Source organism: Vipera berus (assembly GCF_964194415.1).
Source record: "Vipera berus genome assembly, chromosome: 4".
NCBI classification, from domain to species: Eukaryota; Metazoa; Chordata; class Lepidosauria; order Squamata; family Viperidae; genus Vipera; species Vipera berus.
Window position 1 is genome coordinate 86,675,573 of NC_138206.1, and position 21,682 is coordinate 86,697,254.

Here is a 21,682-nt window from a genome sequence, read left to right on the forward strand (position 1 = left end):
GTATGAACACTGGGAGGTTATGCAGCAGAGACAAATTCCTTGTGTATTCTATTCTATTCTATTCTATTCTATTCTATTCTATTCTATTCTAATTCTATTCTATTCCATTCTAATTCTATTCCATTCCATTCCATTCCATTCCATTCTATTGCTATGCTACGCTACACTACGCTATTCTAATGGGCAGATATGCATAGGAACTGTTCTACTGAGTTCTAATTAAAAAAGCTTCTAATGAATGCTTAGCAAATTCTATACCGTTTGGAAGGCCACGTTACCTAAAGCTCATCCATGTTATCACTCATTCATATAAAAGCACATTTTAGTATTAATAAGGAATTAGAACAAAGAAATTACAGCCCAGTAACATGCGATTTTATGGACCATTTGGAAACATTGATTGTTTTACTTAAATTTGCTTTAATTTTTTTACCTGCGAAAATCTTATACCATAATTGATCTCAGCTGAAACAGATTTTCTTGTTTTCTCTCTCTGAATTGGCCTATCATCCAAACCACGGCAGAATCTATACAGCATTTGTCCAGTTTTTGGTCCAAACTCTTTCTGAAGCTTTGACATTGTGATACACTGTAGATCTCCACAAGTTTTTAGCCCCATAGATGATAGCTTAGATTCCATTGTTCTTCCAACTCCTGAACCCCAAAATAAAAATATATCTTTGTATTAGAACTCTACACCAGAGAAATTAATTCATTTAACAATCATTGTTACATTTCACAATAGGAATAAACTATTAACTAAATCACTTTTATAACTGGCCATATGCCAGGCTCAAATTATCCTATTTTGGACATGTTATGTGGAGAACCAACACTGCAAAAATATCTAATGCTGAGAAAGGAGAAAGGAAAAAGGATCACCTGCAGGAAAGCAGCAATGAATGCAATCTTGGGTGATTTAAAAGAAAAGGTTAGGGATAGATTGTCAGAGAAAAATCTATGTATGTGGTTGGTAGGAGTTAAATATGACTTGATGGCACACAATCAATTAAATGTGTATTTTTGTCAACTTATTTTTGGCAGAATACTATTATTTGATGTTTTGAATACTTATTAAAAATACAGAGGATTAACATAATCTCAGGATGCAAAAACTATGTCATGCAATTTATCAGATTGCTATTCAAAGTTTGAATAAAAAAACCATCCCTTTTTACAACTCTGTAATCCCTTAATTTGGTGGGGTAGTCAGGGCAACTGATGGAGCTGAGTGTTTACTGGCTGGATGCCCTTCCTGACGTGGTGTTCGCAGCAGATATTTTTTCTTTGCACCGTAGGAGAGAAACATTTCCTGCTACCTAGGATTGAACTCTCAACCTTTCAAGTGAGAGAAAAACGCTATTCAAAATTTGGATAATGCATATCTACATAAGTTGCTTTATCTTCACTATAAAGATAAAGAAATAAAGAAAATAGCCACTTCGATTTGTTAATAACCCATTACTTTGTAAAGTAGAGCTAAAGTCACTGTGATAAATACTCCTGAAGAAATCTAAGAAGGAATATAGTAGAAAAAAAACCTACCTGGAAGATGTATAATTAGCTGGCTCCTGATAAAGTCATCTACTTCTTCAGGCTTTAAATGATACTGCCCATCAGGTTTTGCTTTACGAGTTGCCAGTCTGGCCAGTAAAATATTTGAACCTATAAAAGTTCAATATTGCTTTTAACCAGTATTTCACCATTTGGAAGATTTAATATTTTTCTTCTACTACACAAGAAGAAAGGAAGGATACTTTATAATGTAACTCCTAGTCATAAGTCAAAGGGAGATTAGGAAGACTGTTTTATTCATCAGCGTAAGTAGAATTATAAGGGACGCGGTGGCTCAGTGGGTTAGGACGCTGAGCTTGTCGATCAGATGGTCGGCAGTTTGGTGGGTCGAATCCCGAGTGCCGCGTAACAGAGTGAGCGCCTGTTACTCGTCCCAGCTTCTGCCAACCTAGCAGTTCGAAAGCACGTAAAAATGCAAGTAGAAAAATAGGGACCACTATGGTGGGAAGGTAACAGCGTTCCGTGCGCCTTTGGCGTCTAGTCATGCCGGCCACATGACCACGGAGATGTCCTTGGACAAGCGCTGGCTCTTCGGCTTTGAAACGGAGATGAGCACCGGCCCCTAAAGTTGGAAACGACTAGCACGCATGTGCGGGGGAACCTTTACCTTTACCTTTAAGTAGAATTATAGTTCAGGTCCACCATGATTATTGTCATCTTATATAGAATTATTTATTTCAGTTCCAACAATCATTCCTACTGATAATCTTTCCAACAATCTTACGCTGATAAAAACATTTTTATTACCTCTCAAAATATTTTAGCAGGATAGACTGAACTGTTTTCTCTTTTTTGAAATCTTCATATATACGCTGGAAGTTTAGAGTGATTTATCCACATCTTAGCTAGCCTCATATTAATTGAATTTAGGGTCGTATTAAACACAAACTGGTATTAATTTACAATTTGCATTAAACTGAATATCTCATTACTGAACTTGCACTAATCTTGACCTACCTAAGTGTTGAACTAATGAAACCATAACAACTGGAGCTTTCTCCTCAGATCAACATTTTGGATTTTTTGCAAGACAAATGGCCTGATAAACACACAGGAGTATTTATCTGAAAACACATGGGACAGGGTGTCACAGTTTATTTCCTTTCAGTTGGGAACATGGCAAGAATATTTTTGTTGCTGTAGTTGCTGCAAGGCACTGACTAAATGACGACTTACTCATTGTTGGCTGGACTGAGCATTAATTTCCTCATATTCCCTAAGCCTTTTCTGCTTAGTACTGTGTTTTCCCCAAAATAAGACCTATCCTGAAAATAAGCCCTAGCCTGATTTTTATATGTGCACCTAATATAAGCCCTACCCCAAACATAAGTCCACTCTGTCCCACCATCTGGTTGCTCGCTGCCACAATGGGACAGGAGAGAGCATGTCGCACCGATGCCGCCGATGCCACAAGGTGAAGTGAGGCAGGTGGTGGGGTGGAGCTGTCCCACACACCCCAGGGCCCCGCAGCCAGGCCACTCCCCACTCGATGACCTCCCCCTGCCCATTCAATGACCTTGCTGCCCACCCACCTCTTCCCGTTCAGTCCTCTCCTGAGCTGGACTGCCATAATATGGAGGACGGGCAGGGAAGGCTCAGTCGCCTTACCTGGTCCCCCTCTGCCGTTTCGGAGCTGGGGGGAGTGACAGCGAAAGGCTCCACCACCACTGCGCAACAGCTACATCTGCTGCTAGAGGGGCTTTCTTTGGTCCCCCCCCCCGATCACGTGCCTGCCGACAGCCTCCTCCTCCTTCGCCAACTCTCCCATGGCTTGTGCTGTGACCCTGGTATCCCTCTGCCAGCCCTCCATCACCACCACTGGAGAGAATGGAGAACGTAGGGTCAGCTTTTGCTGTGGGGCTGACCTACGTTTTTATGCCAGACAAATGGTCTCCAGAGGTTAGGATAGAGCCCAAAGAGCAACTTAAGGACACGTAAAGGCACGGGCTTCCCTGAATGCTAAAAGTAATGGGGGGGGGCAGAGTAAGCTGCCTGAGGGAAAGGCAGAGGCAGAAAACTGCTGCAGGGTGGTGTATGAAACCAAGGAACAGGAACAAAACTTCTCAAGTGGCCTCAGTCACCAGGTTGTACCCACTGGCACAAAGCAGGAGCCTGTGTGGGTTACCTCCTTCCCAGCCAGGAAAGAGAGAAAGGCAGCTTACAGTAGCTTCCTTCACCTGCCCAGGTGTCCTTAAGTGAGTCTTCCTTCCTTCCTCCGTGCAGCGATTGCCGGCCCACACTTTCTTGCCGCCCTGCATCGCCCCGCATCTCCCTTCTCCATTCTGGAAATGGCAGGCCTGTTTTCTGCCACTTCTCTTCCTGGCGTTGTGTTCCTCCTTCGTATAGAAGGATGCTAAGCTCTCGGAAAACTATGCCAGCTGGAGTTGGCCAAGGAAGGCTAGGGTCCCCTTCCCTGATGGTTCTGCAAAGCTCTTAAGGTTTTGCATGGAGGAGTGGTTTGTCTTGGCACCTGCTTTGGACAGCAAACAGAAGAGCTTTGCTCTTTTTCTCCAGGGCCTTTGAAATTGCCCCCCCCTTTGCTTTTCTGCCTTAAAATCCAGATCGACACATTTTCCTCCTAATCAGCCGAGGATACGATAGCTATGATTTTTGTAAGAAGCTCATTGTACCGGTATGTGGGAATCCAGCCCCTTTGGCATGTTAGCATATGCAGGTCCTGAAGGAAGTGGATCCACTCCTCCATGCAAAACCTCAAGGGCTTTGCAGAACCATCGGGGAAGGGGAGCCTGGCCTTCCTCTCCAGGGTGATCCAGGGGGGTGAGAGAGTGCGGATCAGTGATTGCTGTGCAGAGGAAGGAGTGTTTGGGCGCCTATGGGATGCTTGGAAACAAAGCCATTCGCTTCGTTCCCAAGTGCATCATTTGCAAGCAGATGAAGTTTCCAGTCTCCGACATTTCTCCGTCCAGGCGAAAAGTGTATGGGTGCCTATGGGGCACCCCTATGGTGATTTGCTCCATTTCCAAGTGCCCCATAGGCGCCCAAATACTTTTCACCCAGACCCCTATGGTGATTTGCTCCGTTTCCAAGTGCCCCATAGGTGCCCAAATACTTTTCACCCAGACGGAGAACTGATGGAGACTGGAAGCATCGTCTGCTTGCAAAAGGAAAGAGCATGGCAGGCGGAGGGAGGCAGCAGGGGAGGCTTATGCTGCCTGGTCCTTCGGCTTCCCCCACCTATCCACACTGTTCTTGCTTGAAAGCATGTTCCACTGCCACTGCCCTGCCTCTCGAGTGTCTGCCCTGGAAAGCCCTGTAAGCCACTGCGGCTGCGGCCAAGCAGACGGTAGGATGGAGTGGGCGGGCGGCTGCAAAATAAGACATCCTCTGAAAATAAGCCCTAATGGGTCTTTTGGTTACTACTACTACTACTAATAATAATAATAATACCACCACCACCTGGTCTTATTTTGGGGAAAACATGGGTATAACAGTCAGAATTGAAGATAATTCCATGGCTGATCCCAAAATACTTTGCAAGGATTAGAAAATGGAACTTTGCTGTATGGAGTATGATATGTTTAACTGAATGTGATTAAAGATCACATGTACATTTTAACTGACGTTACCTATGGACATACAATATACAATCTCGTTAAGCTGAATATATGAATGTCAGATGCCACAAATATTGCAAGTATTTCCACTGTGTCCCTTTATATGTGAAAAATACTAAGAAAGAAGGCAGTTGGTAACATATAAAAGCCTTTAAGGCAGTATATATTTAGCTTCTATTTATTATCTTATATAAATGAAGAAAAGAGAAAACAAGAAAAATTAACTAGACATATTTCTAATATCTAATCATAAAATTATTTTAATACTGTGATTAATGCATACACTTTACGGAAATAAAACATTGTTTTACTTAATAATCTACTTTACTTATAAACAAATATTTCTAAGCAATATACTAACCTATACCAATTGAAGCAGGACATTTGGTCTTGTTTTTTATTTCTGCACGAATAACAATTGCTAGCTCATCTGATGTCAACCCAGTATCTGCAAGGATTTCAGTGGTATCTACTAGTGCTTCATCACAACTGACAGCTTCAATGTTATGAGTATAGCTATCGACAAAGTCAAAGAATGAAAGAGAAATAATAGAAACAAAATTAAGTTATTCAAAATTAAGCATATTTACTAGTATTAAATATTGATTTTATAGTCAAACCCCAAAATATAGTTTTCCAATTTTTGAAATAAATACTTTTAGATATTTTAGACACAAGATGATATGTACCAGAAAAATATATGCCTAATACTATCTTCTTTTCTAAAATTAGTTATGTGCAATTGTTTTCTCTCTCAATTCCCCAGGCTACTTTCCAAACAGTACCTGAGTTTTTTGTTCCTCCTTTTCCATTCCCTTTTTTTGGTGTTATTTGTATTGGAAGCAAGAGAGCAAGGACTACCTTGCTTTTCAAATTAATTAGCTATTTGAGGAATTCCTTTGAGTTGTTGAGTTTTCAAATATTTTAAAACAGATGATTGACCTGTTAAATCTATAGAAGCTGGAAAGATTTTAAAATATAGAAACCTACTTATTAAATTTATTTGCTGCACATCTAGCTATATGAAACGCTGTACTATGAAGTGGTAGTAGCCATATTACATACTTCATTTTATAAGTGAAATATAAAACCTGAACCTGAGCAGTATAATTATTTCAACTATTTTTTATTTATGCAAGTTTCACATATTTACATCTGATTATATTTAATCAGACATCAATAAAATCCCATGTTGGAAAATAGAATAATGGAGCTGGGCTTTAACTAAGCTGGCTTAAAATAACTATGTTAATTTGATTTGTAATTAAAAATAATATCATTTGTAATATAATTTCTATTTTGCTGAGATTAAAATCTGATCTTGGAATAGCTGTTATTCAGAAATGCTTGGTTTCTGGTTTGCAATCATGGCATTGATGGACGTTTCGGGCGATCGCTCTCTCCACCGTCCGGTTTTCTCCTGCCGGGGGACCCTGAAGAGGGTCGAAAATTGCCCTGTAGGGGCAACGAGCGAGAAGAGGACCCCCGAGTGATCGCGGAAGGGCGGCAGCCCTCCCGTTTGATCCAGAGCAACCCTTCAAACTGACGGGAAAAAGATCGGCCATCAAGATGGCCCATTAACAAGCTGCTAACATCCGAGGCCAAATTTACCATCAAGCACCTTGAAAGCAATGTGGAGGAATCTTTATCTTCTCTGTACCCCAAGTACTTTCCTGTTAAAAGCTTCTTGAAAATTTTTCCCCCTGTGAGGAGAGAGGGAAGAACATTTTCTTCTCCCACCTGGTAAAATGGTGGCATCTGATCACCCAGGGGAAAAGAGCCTTGGTGGAGCAGTGGGCTGATGCCTCCTTAAGTAACACCAGCTGCCTGCAATTAGTGCAGGTTCGCATCCCACCAGGCTCAAGGTTGACTCAGCCTTCCATCCTTCCGAGGTAGGTAAAATGAGGACCCAGATTGTTGGGGGCAATAAGCTGACTTTGTAATAATGCCGCTTGGGGTGTGTGTGAAAGCCCTAACAAGCAGGCATATACATAGAATGAAGGCTACTGCTAAGCTTGTAAGCCGCCCTGAGTCTTCAGAGAAGGGCGGGATATAAATGTAATAAAAATAAAATAAATAAATAAATAAATAAAGCATTGAAAAGATCAACTTAATATAATTGGATTTATATATATATATATATATTGGAATTTGGGGACCCCAAAAGTTCCTATTCTTACTGGGACCTGCTATTTTACTTTACTTGCAAAAAAGAATTTAAATTGGATAAAAACCTAGCCCGGGATCTGAAAAAGACTTTAAATGTTATTGGGGACATCTTGTGGCGAAGCTTGGTACAGCAATTTATTTCTGACAAAGAGACCTGACCTTGGTATTATCTATGAGAGATTTAACTCTGAGAGAGCAGCTGCACAGTGACATTGGTTTCTAGGAACTGTGGAGGTGAACATTTACTGACTCTTGTTTAATAAATAGCCTTCACTAGAAAGACTGTCTATAAACATGTCAGAAATGAAGGAGGAGCAGCAAAAAACTTTGGCTATGTTAAAATCTTTACTTGAAAGTATTCTTGAAGATACTGAGATATTCAAGCTAATCTGAAAGATAAAGGTGCCAGCCTAGATCTACAAAGCAAAACCTTGATCGCAACTAAAGAACTAACAACTCAAAAAACAACAGGAGTGGAAGAAGTGAATACCAAGACAGAGGGCTTTAAATATCAAGAAGTACAGTTTACTATTTACAAAACAACAACTTTAAAATTGGAAATGACTTTCTATATAAACCAGAAGAAATCTGAGAAAGAAGACCAGATCGAATTGAAAACAACTAAGAGAGAGGGCTTTACAGTTCAACAAGTACAGTTTACTGAAAATCCAGACAAATAATCAACTTTAAAACTGGAAATGACTCTCTATACAAACCAGAAGAAATCTGCGAAAGAAGAAGACCAGATCGAATTGAAGACAACTATACCAGAACAAACATGGGGATCTGAGTTATCAGAGCAACAACCTAATGGGCCAGATCTTTCAGAAAATTGGCAATTAGATGATTTCCTTCAATCCAAGTAACATATAGAATGAAGGGAGATCTATTCAATGATTTAAAAGCATTGGTATGGAAGCCTGGTTGGCAAAAGAAAAAAGCTAGAATTAGGTTGAAAAATTGGGTCCTTTTGATTTACTAGAGAGGACCCTAAACTGTCAACTAGTGGGCTAAAGGGAGATTTTGAGACAAGGGGGAATTTGGTTACTAGACTTAAAATAGTTGGAAAATAGTAAAAAAAGAAGGGATTAATCTGTTTAATACTGAGGATTTAGACTTACAAGGCAAATGTACACCAACTATTAGGAAATAGGTTTGAATTATTGATTAGCCCAGACAATATAGATCATGGATTTGAACTAATAAAGGATACTCTATTATTAAGGTGGTGATATATTAGGGTGAGAAATAGAAAATGTATACAAAATAGAATAAGAATAAATTTAAGTAACAATATGTGTATTTTAGACATTATAATTTTTATGAAGTGAGATAAAGGAAACTTGAGTTACCTGAAAGTTAAATACTATGGATATTATAAGTCAAATTGGAATACTGTAATTAAAAATTAAAAATTAGGTAGAACTTTATAACAGGACATGGATTGTTTATTGAGACTTAATAAGATATATATATAAGCAAAAATGTATTTATATAATGTGATAATGAAGTTTTTACTGAGTTTGACATAATTAGAAATTTACTAGCTTAAATACAAAATAGCAAATGTTAAGGGAAACAGAGAAGAAATATTTGATGATGTAACCTGAGATACCTACTATTTTGTTATTGAACTATTGATTAACTCAATCACTACATTGCTTTCTAAATACTCAAATGTAAAACTGGAAAACCAATAAAAAAATTTTTAAGAAAGAAATGCTTGAGTGGCTTTTGTGGGAGAAGGCTAAAGAAAAATATGGGATATTTGTATATTGCTGAAGAGGTGCTTAATGGTCTGCTTGCTACTGGATGGTGCTGGATGGTCTGCTTGCTACTTTCTAAGATGGACTGGATGCTGGAACAGGACTTGGGACATTTTTTCTCCTGTTCCCGTGACCTCCCTATGATGTTCCGGAAGGAGTCTTGGACAGGCCGTGGTGAGAGGGCGGCTCTGGACTGGCTATGAATCCCCTACTGGTGTGAGAGACTAGCAAGGTGGACTTTTGCCTCCCCAGCAACGCTGCCCCTATCCATCCCAGGCTGGATTTCATGGCTAGGTGAGAGGACAGTCATGAGCTCTTGTCTGGACCGGCTCAGGTGAGAGCAGAGCCGGATTGGCAGACTGCTGGATGAAGACACGTTCCGGACTTAATGTTCTTTACATCTGAACTAACATCCCATCAGCTTAACAACTTTTGACCCCATTTGTGAACAATGGCTCATATAGACAGTTCCATCTCATGGCTCGTTTACAATACTCTGGTTCGGACTTGTGCGCCCTCAGAGGGGTTTCTCCCTCTTGGATACGACCAGCCTTCTTTTCTAACATTCCCCTTGATGACGGACCCAATTGCTGGGGCTCCGAGAGGTGGCTGGGCTTAACTAGGGGCCTCGAGTGGAGACGTACTAAGAGGCCCCTGATAAAATTTTTAGCCGGTTATTTTAAAAGGTTAGGGAGGGGGAGGGAGGGGAGGGGAGGGAGGGAATCTTTAACCGGCACTCAGTCTGGACCTGTTAGAGGTCCCGACGGGACGGGGTCGGAGGAGGTGGCTGCTGGTTCTGGGAATGTGGGGGTGGGGCTTCAAATCCCCACGGCGATAGGGAAAGGCAGCAGGTGTTTGCGCGGAGGGCCATATCAACACCTGGGATCGCGCCCCCGCTATCTCCGAGCGGTGGCGCGCTCCGACCCTCCGGTTAGCACCCTCTTACCCGGGGATGAGGGTGATCAGGCCCCTGAGCTCAGGTTGGTCTATTTTAACGCTAGATCCGTAGTCAACAAAGCTCCCCTCATCCGTGACCTGATCGAGGAGGAATGTGCGGATCTAGCGTGCATCACGGAAACTTGGCTGGGCTCGGAGGGAGGGGTGCCTCTCACCGAGTTATGCCCGCCGGGTTTCCGGGTGCTGCACCAGCCGCGGGCTCAGGGCAGGGGTGGTGGAGTGGCAGTGGTTATTTGGGAGACTTTGTGTCCCCGGGAGGCCACCATTGTCCAGATGGCCGGGAGTGAATCCCTCCTCTTGAGATGTGGTCCTCGGGTTCAGTTGGGCTTGTTGCTTACATACCTGGCGCCCAGCTGTGTGGCAACAGCCCTGCCTGAGCTGCTCGACGCCCTCTCAGGGTTGGCAGTGGAGTTCCCCAGGCTTATAGTCCTGGGTGACTTCAACCTGCCGTCACTGGGAGGGTCGTCGGAGTTGGCTCGGGAGTTCATGGCTTCCATGACAGCCATGGGCCTGACCCAGGTTATTGAGGGCCCGACCCATGAGGGGGATCATACTCTCGACCTGGTGTTCCTGTCTGGACAGTGGTTGGACGATCTGGGAGGGGGTTCCCCGTCCATCACCCCTCTGTCATGGTCAGATCACCACCTCCTGAGGCTGGTTTTCCGTCATGCCACCCCCCGCCGCTGGGCGGCGGAACCGTCCAGGTGGTTCCGCCCCAGGCGCCTAATGGACCCGGATCGGTTCCAGAGGGCGCTTGGGCCTATACCTATCACCCTTACCCACAGCCCAGTCGATGCTCTGGTGGAGGCCTGGGAAACGGCTGCCACCAGGGCACTTGACTGCGTTGTACCCATGCGACCTCTGACCCGGCGCAGATCCCGTTGGGCCCCATGGTTCTCTGTGGAGCTCCGGGAGATGAAGCGTCGGAGACGAGGTCTAGAGAGCGGTTGGAGATCCAGCCGATCCGAATCCGACCGATTGCAGTTAAGAACCTTTATAAGGTCTTATCTTGCGGCGATAAGGACGGCGAAGTCTAACTACTTTGCCGCCCTTATCGCGTCCGCAGATAATCGCCTGGCCGCCCTGTTTAGGGTGACTCGCTCCCTCCTTAACCAGGAGGTGAGAGAGGATCCCTTGCAGGGACGAGCCGAGGAGTTTAGTCATCATCTGGCGGACAAAATCGCTCGGATCCGGACCGGTCTGGACTCTGACTGGGCAGAGTCTGACGTGGAGGAATCAGGCGGTCTTGAGCATGTTATCTGGACTGAGTTCGACCCTGTTTCCCCTGATGTTGTGGACAGGATCATGGGGAGACTGAGCACCACCACCTGTTTGTTGGATCCGTGCCCCTCCTGGCTAGCTTATGCGGCTCGGGAGGGAACACGAGGCTGGTTCCATGCAGTAATAACTGCTTCTTTGAAGGAGGGTGTCTTCCCTGCCGCCTTGAAGGAGGCGGTGGTGAGGCCCCTTCTCAAGAAGCCTGCTTTGGACCCGGCTGTTTTAAACAACTATCGTCCAGTCTCCAACCTTCGCTTTCTGGCGAAGGTTGTTGAGAGTGTGGTGGCGCATCAGCTCCCTCTGTTCCTGGAGGAAACTGATTATCTGGACCCGTACCAATCGGGCTTCAGGCCCGGACACAGCACGGAGACGGCATTGGTCGCGCTGGTGAATGATCTCTGGAGGGCTAGGGACAGGGGTTGCTCCTCTGTCCTGGTCCTATTAGATCTCTCAGCGGCTTTCGATACCATCGACCATGGTATCCTGCTGCGGCGTCTCAGGGGGTTGGGAGTGGGAGGCACCGTTCTACGGTGGTTCTCCTCCTACCTCCAGGGCCGCTCGCAGTCGGTGTTGACAGGAGGGCAGAGATCCGCCCCGAGGTCTCTCATTTGTGGAGTTCCTCAGGGGTCGGTCCTCTCGCCTCTCCTGTTCAACATCTATATGAAGCCGCTGGGCGAGATCATTCGTGGTTTCGGGGTGGGGTATCACCAGTACGCTGATGATACCCAACTTTTTCTTTCCACCCCGAACCAACCCAGCGATGCCCTCTCCGTGATGTCCCGGTGCCTGGAGGCGGTTCAGGTCTGGATGGGGAGAAACAGGCTTCGTCTCAATCCCGCCAAGACTGAGTGGCTGTGCATATCGGCATCTCGGGTTAACCAACTTATTCCACCTCTAACGATGGGGGGTGAGGTGTTACCCCCCGTTGATAGGGCTCGCAACCTGGGCGTCCTCTTGGACTCACGGCTCAATTTTGAAGACCACATAGGAGCCGTGACCAGGGGGGCTTTTGCACAGGTTCGCCTGGTGCGCCAGTTGCGTCCCTATCTGGACCGAGACGCCCTACGCACAGTTACTCATGCGCTTGTTACCTCCCGTCTGGACTACTGTAACGCTCTCTACATGGGGCTGCCCTTGAAGACCACTCGGAGGCTTCAACTGGTGCAGAATGCGGCCGCGCAAGTTGTAATGGGGGTCTCCCGATACTCCCATGTAACACCTCTACTCCGCGAGCTGCATTGGCTTCCGGTTGCCCTCCGGGTGAAATTCAAGGTGCTGGTTATTACCTATAAAGCCCTACATGGCCTGGGTCCGGGCTATTTGAGGGAACACCTGCTGCCGGCATCAAACGCCCTTCGCCCAGTGCGCTCCCACAGGGAGGGTCTGCTCAGGGTGCCGCCGGTGAGAGATTGCCGGCGGGTGACACCCAGGGATAGGGCCTTCTCAGTGGGAGCGCCTGCCCTCTGGAACCAGCTGCCGGTGGAGCTGAGGACTGCCCCCGACCTCCGATCATTCCGCCGGGGCCTGAAGACCTGGCTCTTTGAGCTCTCGGGCCCAGGCTGAGGAGAAATTTTAATTGGGGTTTTAAGTATACAGGGTCAATTTAATATTTTTTAATTTGGTTTTTTAACTTTTGTATGGTGGATTTTTTAATTTCCTGTAAACCGCCCTGAGTCCTCAGGGAATAGGGCGGTATATAAATGTAACTAAATAAATAAATAAATTCATAATAAAATAAATAGCACATATTTTAGCAAATTGCATTACAAAACAATCAGTAGAATTCCATAATAGAAGTTTTTGGGGAGTTATTCTTTATCTAAACTAAACATTTTAACAACTTGTATAATATGAAACATTTACCTTGCCAATGTTTCATACATAGTTTGTGCAACTTCTTTGTATGCATGAAAGTCATAGGGAACAGCTTGAAGATTTGGGCACAACTGTTTTGCTTGTCCAAAAAACATTCCATTCTTTATACCAGCTTGCCTAAATAAAAAACAATTCCGTAGGGGTTCAAAAATCATAAATTAATGCAAATGAAATAATTATCCTACATGAAGCTTATTAAGTTGTTAAGATACTATTTCATTCTATTTTTTAATTCAATTATTTATGTTGCATAATATAGTGGTAAATATATATTTCGGCTCACAAGTGTTATTATAATTCCACTGACTCTTGCACAGCAAAAACTCAGGTCTTCCTACAAATGTGTTGGAATATTTAAAAAATGCTTTAATAAACAACAAACTAAACAAATTTGCTCTATCTATTTAAAGAGAAAGACTGTATTCTGCAACCTCCAACTGACAAGAAATAATTTTCTCTTACCTGGCTTCATAACTGCAAGATGCAATTTCTGCCATTGACGACACAGAAATATCAAAATCACTTTTATTCAAGTTGGCAGAATCTTGATTATCATCATCTGTTGAGTCAGCATCATCAATTTCTATTTGAAAATAATTTTATTAAGTCATTTGTTCTACAACTGAATTTGATTTACAGTAATTATAAAAAGTTACTTAAGAAAACTGTTCTGTATATGTAGAAATATACAAGATACAATCTTAATGTACTTTAAAACTGCTCCTTATTGATAATTGACCCTTCCTTCCTTCCTTCCTTCCTTCCTTCCTTCCTTCCTTCCTTCCTTTCCTTCCTTCCTTACCATTAACACATCAAATAAATTTACAGGCTATATAACAAACCAATACCTAATAAAATACACATTGCAGAATGCAGATCAGTTTGATAATTTTTGATACCAGTCTTCATATTTAATGTGCTGTTGTTGCACAGCTTAGTATGTCTCACTGTAGGAAATTCAAAAGATATGCTTTAAAGCAAATGCCTTTGCAAATACTATTAGACAAATCTATTTATTACTTATGAGAATTCCAGGCACATGGAATCCTTTGCATGCTGCTGCTGGCTTCATCCAAGCAAAATTCTGTCAATTACCTCTGGCCAGTAATAGCAATACCAATTAGACTTATATACCGCTTCACAGTGCTTTACAGCCCTCTCTAAGTAGTTTACAAAGTCAGCATATTGCCTCCAACAATCTGGGTCCTCATTTTACCAACCTCAGAAGGATAGAAGGCTGAGTCAATCTTGAGCCTGTGAGAATCAATCTGCTGGCAGTCAACAGAATTAGCCTGCAATCCTACATTCTAACCATGCTTCATTTTTAATTTCCCACAATTGTTTTTCTGTGGCAGGACTCAAATTGTTACTATCTTAGTTATTATTAAGAAGGAAGTGTTTATAAATCTACACATTTTAAATCTGGTTATATGAATTAATCTGCAGTATTTTACAAATTAATTTGGTGTAAGCTTCATAACATTTAACTACTTCTAAACAGGTATGTAAAAGATTGTGTCATTATAACAAATATTGTAGAGTTTGATATAACAAGCTTTCTTCCTGAAATGAGAAAAACTCTTTTCCCTTTTGAATTAAAAAAACCATTCTTTAAAAATGATACATATATTAATCCAAAGGGTTTTTTAAAAAAGTTTTTAATGAAAATGGAAATATGTCTGTGTTATTAAAACAGAATCACAAAAATATGGCAGTTTCATAGGTAATTCACATCCACTTAAGCATACTAGTAAGTCAGAATGTTTCAGTGTTTTCCTTTAATAGTATTATTTATATCTTAGTCATTATTTCTCCCAAATATAGATATTTCATAAAGTGATTAAATATCCTTTTTGCTGTTATATTCTGCCCAAATTAGGCAGAATTATGGAGAAAATTGGCTCTTGCAATGAACTGCATATCACGTATGAATAAAATGGAAGAGTCCAGAACTATAGCATGCAAAAGGAAGGGAAGTTTCTATTCTTCTAAGGTAAATATTAGGTAAATATTGTGAGAAGCATGCACACTTATAATTACTTCTTGCTAGAAAAATGTAATGGATGCAAACATTCCTCCCCCCCTTCCTGACTCATGTAAAGTACAAAGGAAGTCCTACACTAGCATTCTAATATTTTTTAGAACAAAAAATATGGTAATTTGGATTAATTTACATATAAACACACACCATGAACAGTTATGTCTTCTCCTCTTCAGTATTTCTGAAGGTTGCTAACAAGTTACAGAATGACTTGAATGTGAAATTTATGGTGCACTTATTTTCACAAACGATAATCAAGATAAAGAATGTAGTGGATGAGAAAAGTGGGAGACAGAACACGGACAAGCTGCTATCTTTGATAGTTCATCACTATGATTCGGATGGCAGTGTCATTCAAGTTGTCCAACATATCTGCAAGTGCAAATTAGAGCAAATTATGCCCTGAACAACAAGAACAATGTCCTTAGTCCATCTGTTTCTCTGCCCTGGCATTAGATGATGTCATCATCTTGTCTATCTTCATGACTTCGATGGGCTCCTCCACAGTGCAGCACAGCAGATCCCCCCTTAAGCTGATGAAGTCACTTCATGTAATTCAGGGGCAATGGAAGACACATTTTTCTCACTGGAAGGCAAGGTAGAGAACCTCTCATCAAAAGTTGGGAAACTAGACAGGCACATGGTGAATGTGGAGCAACGGATGGAGAAATCAGAGGCCAGGACCAAGTCTGTGAAAAAGAAATCGCTGAGAATAAATCTGTATCTAAAGTGTGATTAAAAAAATTGTTGCTCTCTAGAATGAGAATTGAAGATATTGGGCCTGAGAATGCTGGCAGATGTGGATAAGACAATAACTCATTCTATATGTTTAATTCCTTTTGTCTTTGTGTCAGATTTTTGTCAACAGATTGTAATTATTGTACCTGCCCTTAAAGATATATTCTCCAAGATAGAAGTACAGAGAAGAATGCCATCAAATGTAGAATAATACAATTGATGTATAAAAATATTAAAGATTGAATCCTGGATTTCTTTATGAAAATCAATTTGTCCAAAAAGAGGCAATAACAGCAAGAACAATCCTTAGTGAATAAGCAGTTGTAAAAGATGGGGCTGATGTTGCAGATACCTGAATCAAGTTACACTAAGAAATTCACTGACCTTTAAAACAACTTTATCTAGTAGAATGTAGAGAAGATCACCAGAACAAAAGTATGGAAATATGAGGTACTGATAAATGATGTTTGTTCTGTATCAGAACATGATTAGTCATGTGTAATAAATTAAGGGTTAGATTTCATTCAAATTTAGACATGAATGAACTCTATGTAGATGATTTATTAGAGTGGAATTCATCAATATGCTAAACACATCCAAAGCTTTTTTTTTCCAGTGCCTACCATCCTATATAACCAATATTGCCAATCAAGTATTCCACACTGGAATAAATTCTAGTATTTCTCACTTTTCTCTAACAGCTAACAAGCTAATAGTTATATTTCTTTACTGTTAAAAACCTGCAAGTAAATACAGACTGCAAAAAAGTTAGGTATTGTGAAAAAAATGCAATTAAAAAATTGAATTATCTACCTGCAAAAGAACTTTTTAAAAAAAGGTGACTGTATTTGCCTAGAAAACAAAAAAACACGTGAGAATAAGTTATAAATATTTTCCACTATAATCTTAATTTTTTGCATTCTTGGAAATGCAACCCTTATATAAGTTTATAAAACAGCACGCATCACCCTGGAAATCCTTTGGTATACAGGAGTTTTTGAACAACACCGTTATACAGGCATCTTGCTCAATTTTATAACATTGAGCCTGTTAACTCAGAATTGAACTATTTCTGACCGTACATTATTAAGATTTTATGTCTTCTACGATAGAATTTATTCAGTAAGGTGAAGAAAAATGGAAATGCAGGTAGAGTGGGGCTTGGGTTGTATGACATGTGTGACTTCCAGCACTTTTCTTTTACAAAAAAAAGCACTCTGTGTGTGTGTGTGTGTGTGTGTGTGTGTGTGTGTGTGTGTATTAAGTGTATATATGGTAACCAAGTCACCATAACACTCTTACCCCAAATATATATGAACTGGACTCAGTTCCCATCCTAGCCCAATGCCTGGTGAAGAGCCAGGTCTTAATGGACTTCAGCATTCCAGAAGTCTAAGACAATAGGGGACTTCTAGATGTCAGGGAGGCTGTTTCATAGGGCAGCAGCTGCTACAGAGAAGTCCAGATGACATCATGTAACAGAAAGGGTGCTCACCCTATTTTTGATGACAGGAATTTGATGATACCCTCAGAGACAGTCCTGTAAGCAAACTGGACCCATACTTTATAAGTCTTCAAAGGTGATAACCAATACCTTGAATTGCACCTGGAAGAAAATGGGGAGCTACAGCAGTTTGCAAATCATCAGTGTAATATACACAAACTGCATGATACCCTGAACTCTGTTAGCTATTTCATTCTCAACCAGTTGAAAGTTTTGAATGGTCTTCAAGGGTAGCTAAATATAGAGAGCATTGCAGTTGTCCAATTGGTAAGTTACTAAGACATTAAGTGATCATGTGCAGAACCTCCCAATCCACCAATTAGTACAATTGGCAGACAAGATGAATAATACACAAAACCATCCTAGCCACAGCTGACACTTCCATCTTTGAACAGGAGCCATCAGTCAAAATGTCTCTCAAATTTCACACCAACTCTTCCCGGGGGAAGTCTATTCCATCAAGAGTTAAATATTGCAATTCTCCAATTCTAGAGCAACCCTACCTTGCTAGAGTTGAGTCATAGTTGACTCCTTTACATCCAGACCTTCTCAGTCTTAAGGCACTGAGTAGGCACCTGAATAGTATAATTTGTTTGGACTGAGATGGAGATGCACAACTGAGTGCATCTCACCCAGAGGTTTCATGTAGATGTTAAACAGGAGGGATCCAGCTTCAAGTAGATATTAAATAGGAGGGATCAGAATATTGGGCCCTGAGGCACTATATATAAGGACTGACTTGTACCTCTCCCACTTCATGAACACTGACTGGAACTGACCACAGAGAAAGGAGAAAAATCATTGTAAAAGAGTGTCTGCAGCCCAACCCACTACATTTGTTCAGAATAACAACATTCATAACAATATTAATGAATGCTTCCAAGTGGTCCAAGAAGGCCAAAATAGATGCAGCATCCCCATCCTGAGCCCTCAAACGATCATCCATAAGTGAAAACAATGCTGTCTCATAACCCAGCCTGAAACCCAACCAAAAAGGGTTGAGGTAACCTGCTTCCTCCAATACCTTTTTAAGGGGAGCACCCACCATTCTCAAAATAACTATCCCTAAAAACGGAAGGTTGGAGACCTGATAAAAGTTGTTCTTGATGACAGTCAAAAAGGAGCCTTGGTGGAGCAGTGGGCTAATGCCTCCTTAAGTAACACCAGCTGCCTGCAATTAGTGCAGGTTCGAGTCCCACCAGGCTCAAGGTTGACTCAGCCTTCCATCCTTCCGAGGTAGGTAAAATGAGGACCCAGATTGTTGGGGGCAATAAGCTGACTTTGTAATAATGCCGCTTGGGGGGGCGCGAAAGCCCTAATAAGCAGGCATGTGCATAGAATGAAGGCTATTGCTAAGCACATTGGTTTGTGCTTAAATTGTAAGCTGCCCTGAGTCTTCGGAGAAGGGCGGGATATAAATGGGATTTTAAAAAAACACCTACTGCCTCCTTCAAGGCAAGAATTACTGATAGTTCTTGACTCAATGTTAGAAATGGAGTCTGTCCATTGTAGTTGTAAGTCATGATGGCAGTAAAGCAGGTGACTGGACCTTTTATACGATCTTTTGCAGTGGTTGTTACGCAACTACCGCAGTCATAAAGTAACTTTTATACTTGCTGTAGGGCAGGCCATGTCATAAATACAGTCTCATGACTGCAGAATATTGCAAATGGCCATAAATTTGGGTCAGTTGTTAAGTGCCTGACATGTGATCATATTGTTTTGTCCCAGCCTACACGAATATTGTTGAGCCGCTTACTCACAAGGAAAAACCCCTTTGCATGGAACAAGGCAGGACTTGATAAGATAAACCCCTTTTATTTTTACACAGCTTTTATCAAACAAAACTGCAACCAGTACTTTAGCTGTTGAAACGAACTAGATTCAGTCTCTTGAATTCTCAGCTGGAATGCTCAAGGTTTAACTCACTCAAACACAGAGAAAGCTGACAAACCTGGTTAAATAGCCAAGAATCCTGAGGCAAGAAATCCAATGACAGAAGCACGAAATCGAAATCGTAGCATGAACGGTTGCCTTTGGCAACCAGCCCCTCCTACACCTCTCCTCTTTATAGTCCAGCCAGGGCGTGGCTTCTTAGAGTTTTTTTATTTTTCCTGGAGAGCTGCCCCACTGCCTCTGCTGTCCTGCATGACTTTCCTCCCTGCATCTTCCATGCATCTGGAACAGGCCCTAACTGCTCTTTGTTTTCACTCAGTTCAGGCCCCCAACCCAGCTGCCTCTATGCCTGAGCGTGATTAGATGGGCCCAGTGTCACATCTAGCTGTGAGTCTTCATGCTCCTCATAGCCTTCCACAGACTCCGATGTGACCCCAGGCAACCCTTCCCCCTCATCCGATTCATCTAGCTCGGCTGCCAGATCTGCTGGCAGGTGAGGACTCACAACACATATGACCAACGAGGCAGCAGCAGGATGGCTGTCAGAACTTCAGAAGTGGATGTACCTTTGAGGGGGTTCTGTTGTGACTTTGAATGGTCACTAAGCAACTGGTTGTAAGCTGAGGTACCCTCCACAAAGACGCATTAAACACTGCATGAATCCAACCACTTGCCACCTTACAAGATAAATTAACCAGACACAAGGCCCACGGGCTCAAGAATCCTGTCTACTTCTTCAGAGCCAACCAACTGAAACTCTTCCCAATTAATTGAGCAAAAGCATCCAACATCCACTTCCATACGATCTGCCCAACTCAGCAAATCTGAGCAACTTTATCCAACAGACCCTCTTTAGAGAGGCCTTGCATGAGCTCCCCCCTTTACCAAGAAAAGACCTAGTCACCTGAAACCGAGCTATTAGCAGATACAATAAGGAAAAGTAAGCTTGTTTCACTGCTCTTACAAGGCAAGACCTAATAAAGGCTCTCACCTGTATTTGGATCAGGTTTGTTGCCTGACTTTCTCTACAGCACTCTAAATATCTGTTTTATTTAATCTCCTGAATCCCTCCTCAGTTAATTGAAGTGCTGCAGGCCCACAATCACAGAGTCCACATAGGAAAATCTATTTCAAGACTGTTATTGCACGTTCACTTCAGGCCATGACTAAGGCCTCTAGAAAACAATGCATGGAGCTAATATCACTGTGTTCCCTCTAAAACCCCACTGGGTCTATCTATCTCCTGGGGTGAGATGATCAAATTAGCCCTTCTTCCTTGCAGTGGACAGGTACAGAGAACTTCAGGACCCCAGGAAGTAATCTGTCCATAGCAAGAGACTGATGTAACATCCATCAGCACTTGATCATATTCCAATGTCCCATAACAAAAAAAATCAAATGTGGGACTTTCTTAAGTTATTTTTGACTCTGGGATACAAATACAGAATGATGTCCCCAGGACTATCAATTTAGGGAATTCATTGCCATTTCAGCCACAGAATCAAGACGTTCAAGTAAGAATATTATTACATCAAAGGGAGGGAGAGAAGCAAGTGGTCTTGACTGACCTTTGTGATCCAAACTCACAAACAAGGCCTCAAATCCAGCTATGTCTGCTGCAGCATCTCTCAGGGCTAATAGAAACTCCCAATAACAGCAGCCCTATCTCCATCCCTTCCTGGACTCACAGGTGATACCACATGAATGATACTGGTGCTAGGAAGTGTGAACCTGAGGCTACGCAGGTTTGCTGCAGTGAGGGTCTTATGGATAGCTGGTGCTGCTGAGATTTGCCTCAATGCTGGGGCCAAGACATGCTGGCACTGCTGGGGCTTGAGGTGCTGCTGGCCTTAGAGGTCAGTGCTGGGGCTTGAGACCAGCTGGCACTGCTGAGGCTTGCTGCTGCACTGGGCTTGCTATGGCACTCTGGCCGAAGCAGTGGTAGCAGACTGAAACTGTTGAAGGCTACCCTCACTGAGGAGTGCTGCTTCATTCTTGTGCTGCTGCAAGCCCAATAATTCCTAGTACCCATCTGCAGTACCTGCACTGTTGGCCCATAGATCTCACCTGCTGGCCTACTTAATGATCCGCATAACAACAACCGGGACTGCCCGAATTTCAGTCATTAAGCAGTGAAGTCACAAGACGTTATGCTTTATGACAGCCTCTTAGTGATGGAAATCCTGGTCCCAACTTCCATTGTAACCCAAGGATTATTTATATTTTCAACAGAATTGGCTGGAAATGTTTATTTTATTGCTCAAAATGCAAACCTTAAAATATAAGTTGTTACCAGCTTTAGTAAAGG

The 21,682-nt window shown here is 42.4% G+C and overlaps 1 protein-coding gene across 2 annotated transcripts in view; it reads right to left on the reverse strand.

Annotated features, from left to right (window-relative positions):
* Positions 1-21,682, reverse strand: part of REV1 (REV1 DNA directed polymerase) — a 67,163-nt gene that overhangs the window by 15,446 nt on the left and 30,035 nt on the right. For both annotated transcript variants that reach the window (XR_014026248.1, XM_081326424.1), the window contains exons 9-13: positions 13,658-13,778; positions 13,184-13,312; positions 5,512-5,666; positions 1,546-1,665; positions 434-654 (exon numbers count right to left, since the gene is read on the reverse strand). Coding sequence is in view for 1 of the 2 variants with exons in the window: in XM_081326424.1 (XP_081182550.1) it covers positions 434-654; positions 1,546-1,665; positions 5,512-5,666; positions 13,184-13,312; positions 13,658-13,778 (746 nt within the window). In the remaining variant the exon portion in view is untranslated. The remainder of the gene's footprint in view (positions 1-433; positions 655-1,545; positions 1,666-5,511; positions 5,667-13,183; positions 13,313-13,657; positions 13,779-21,682) is intronic.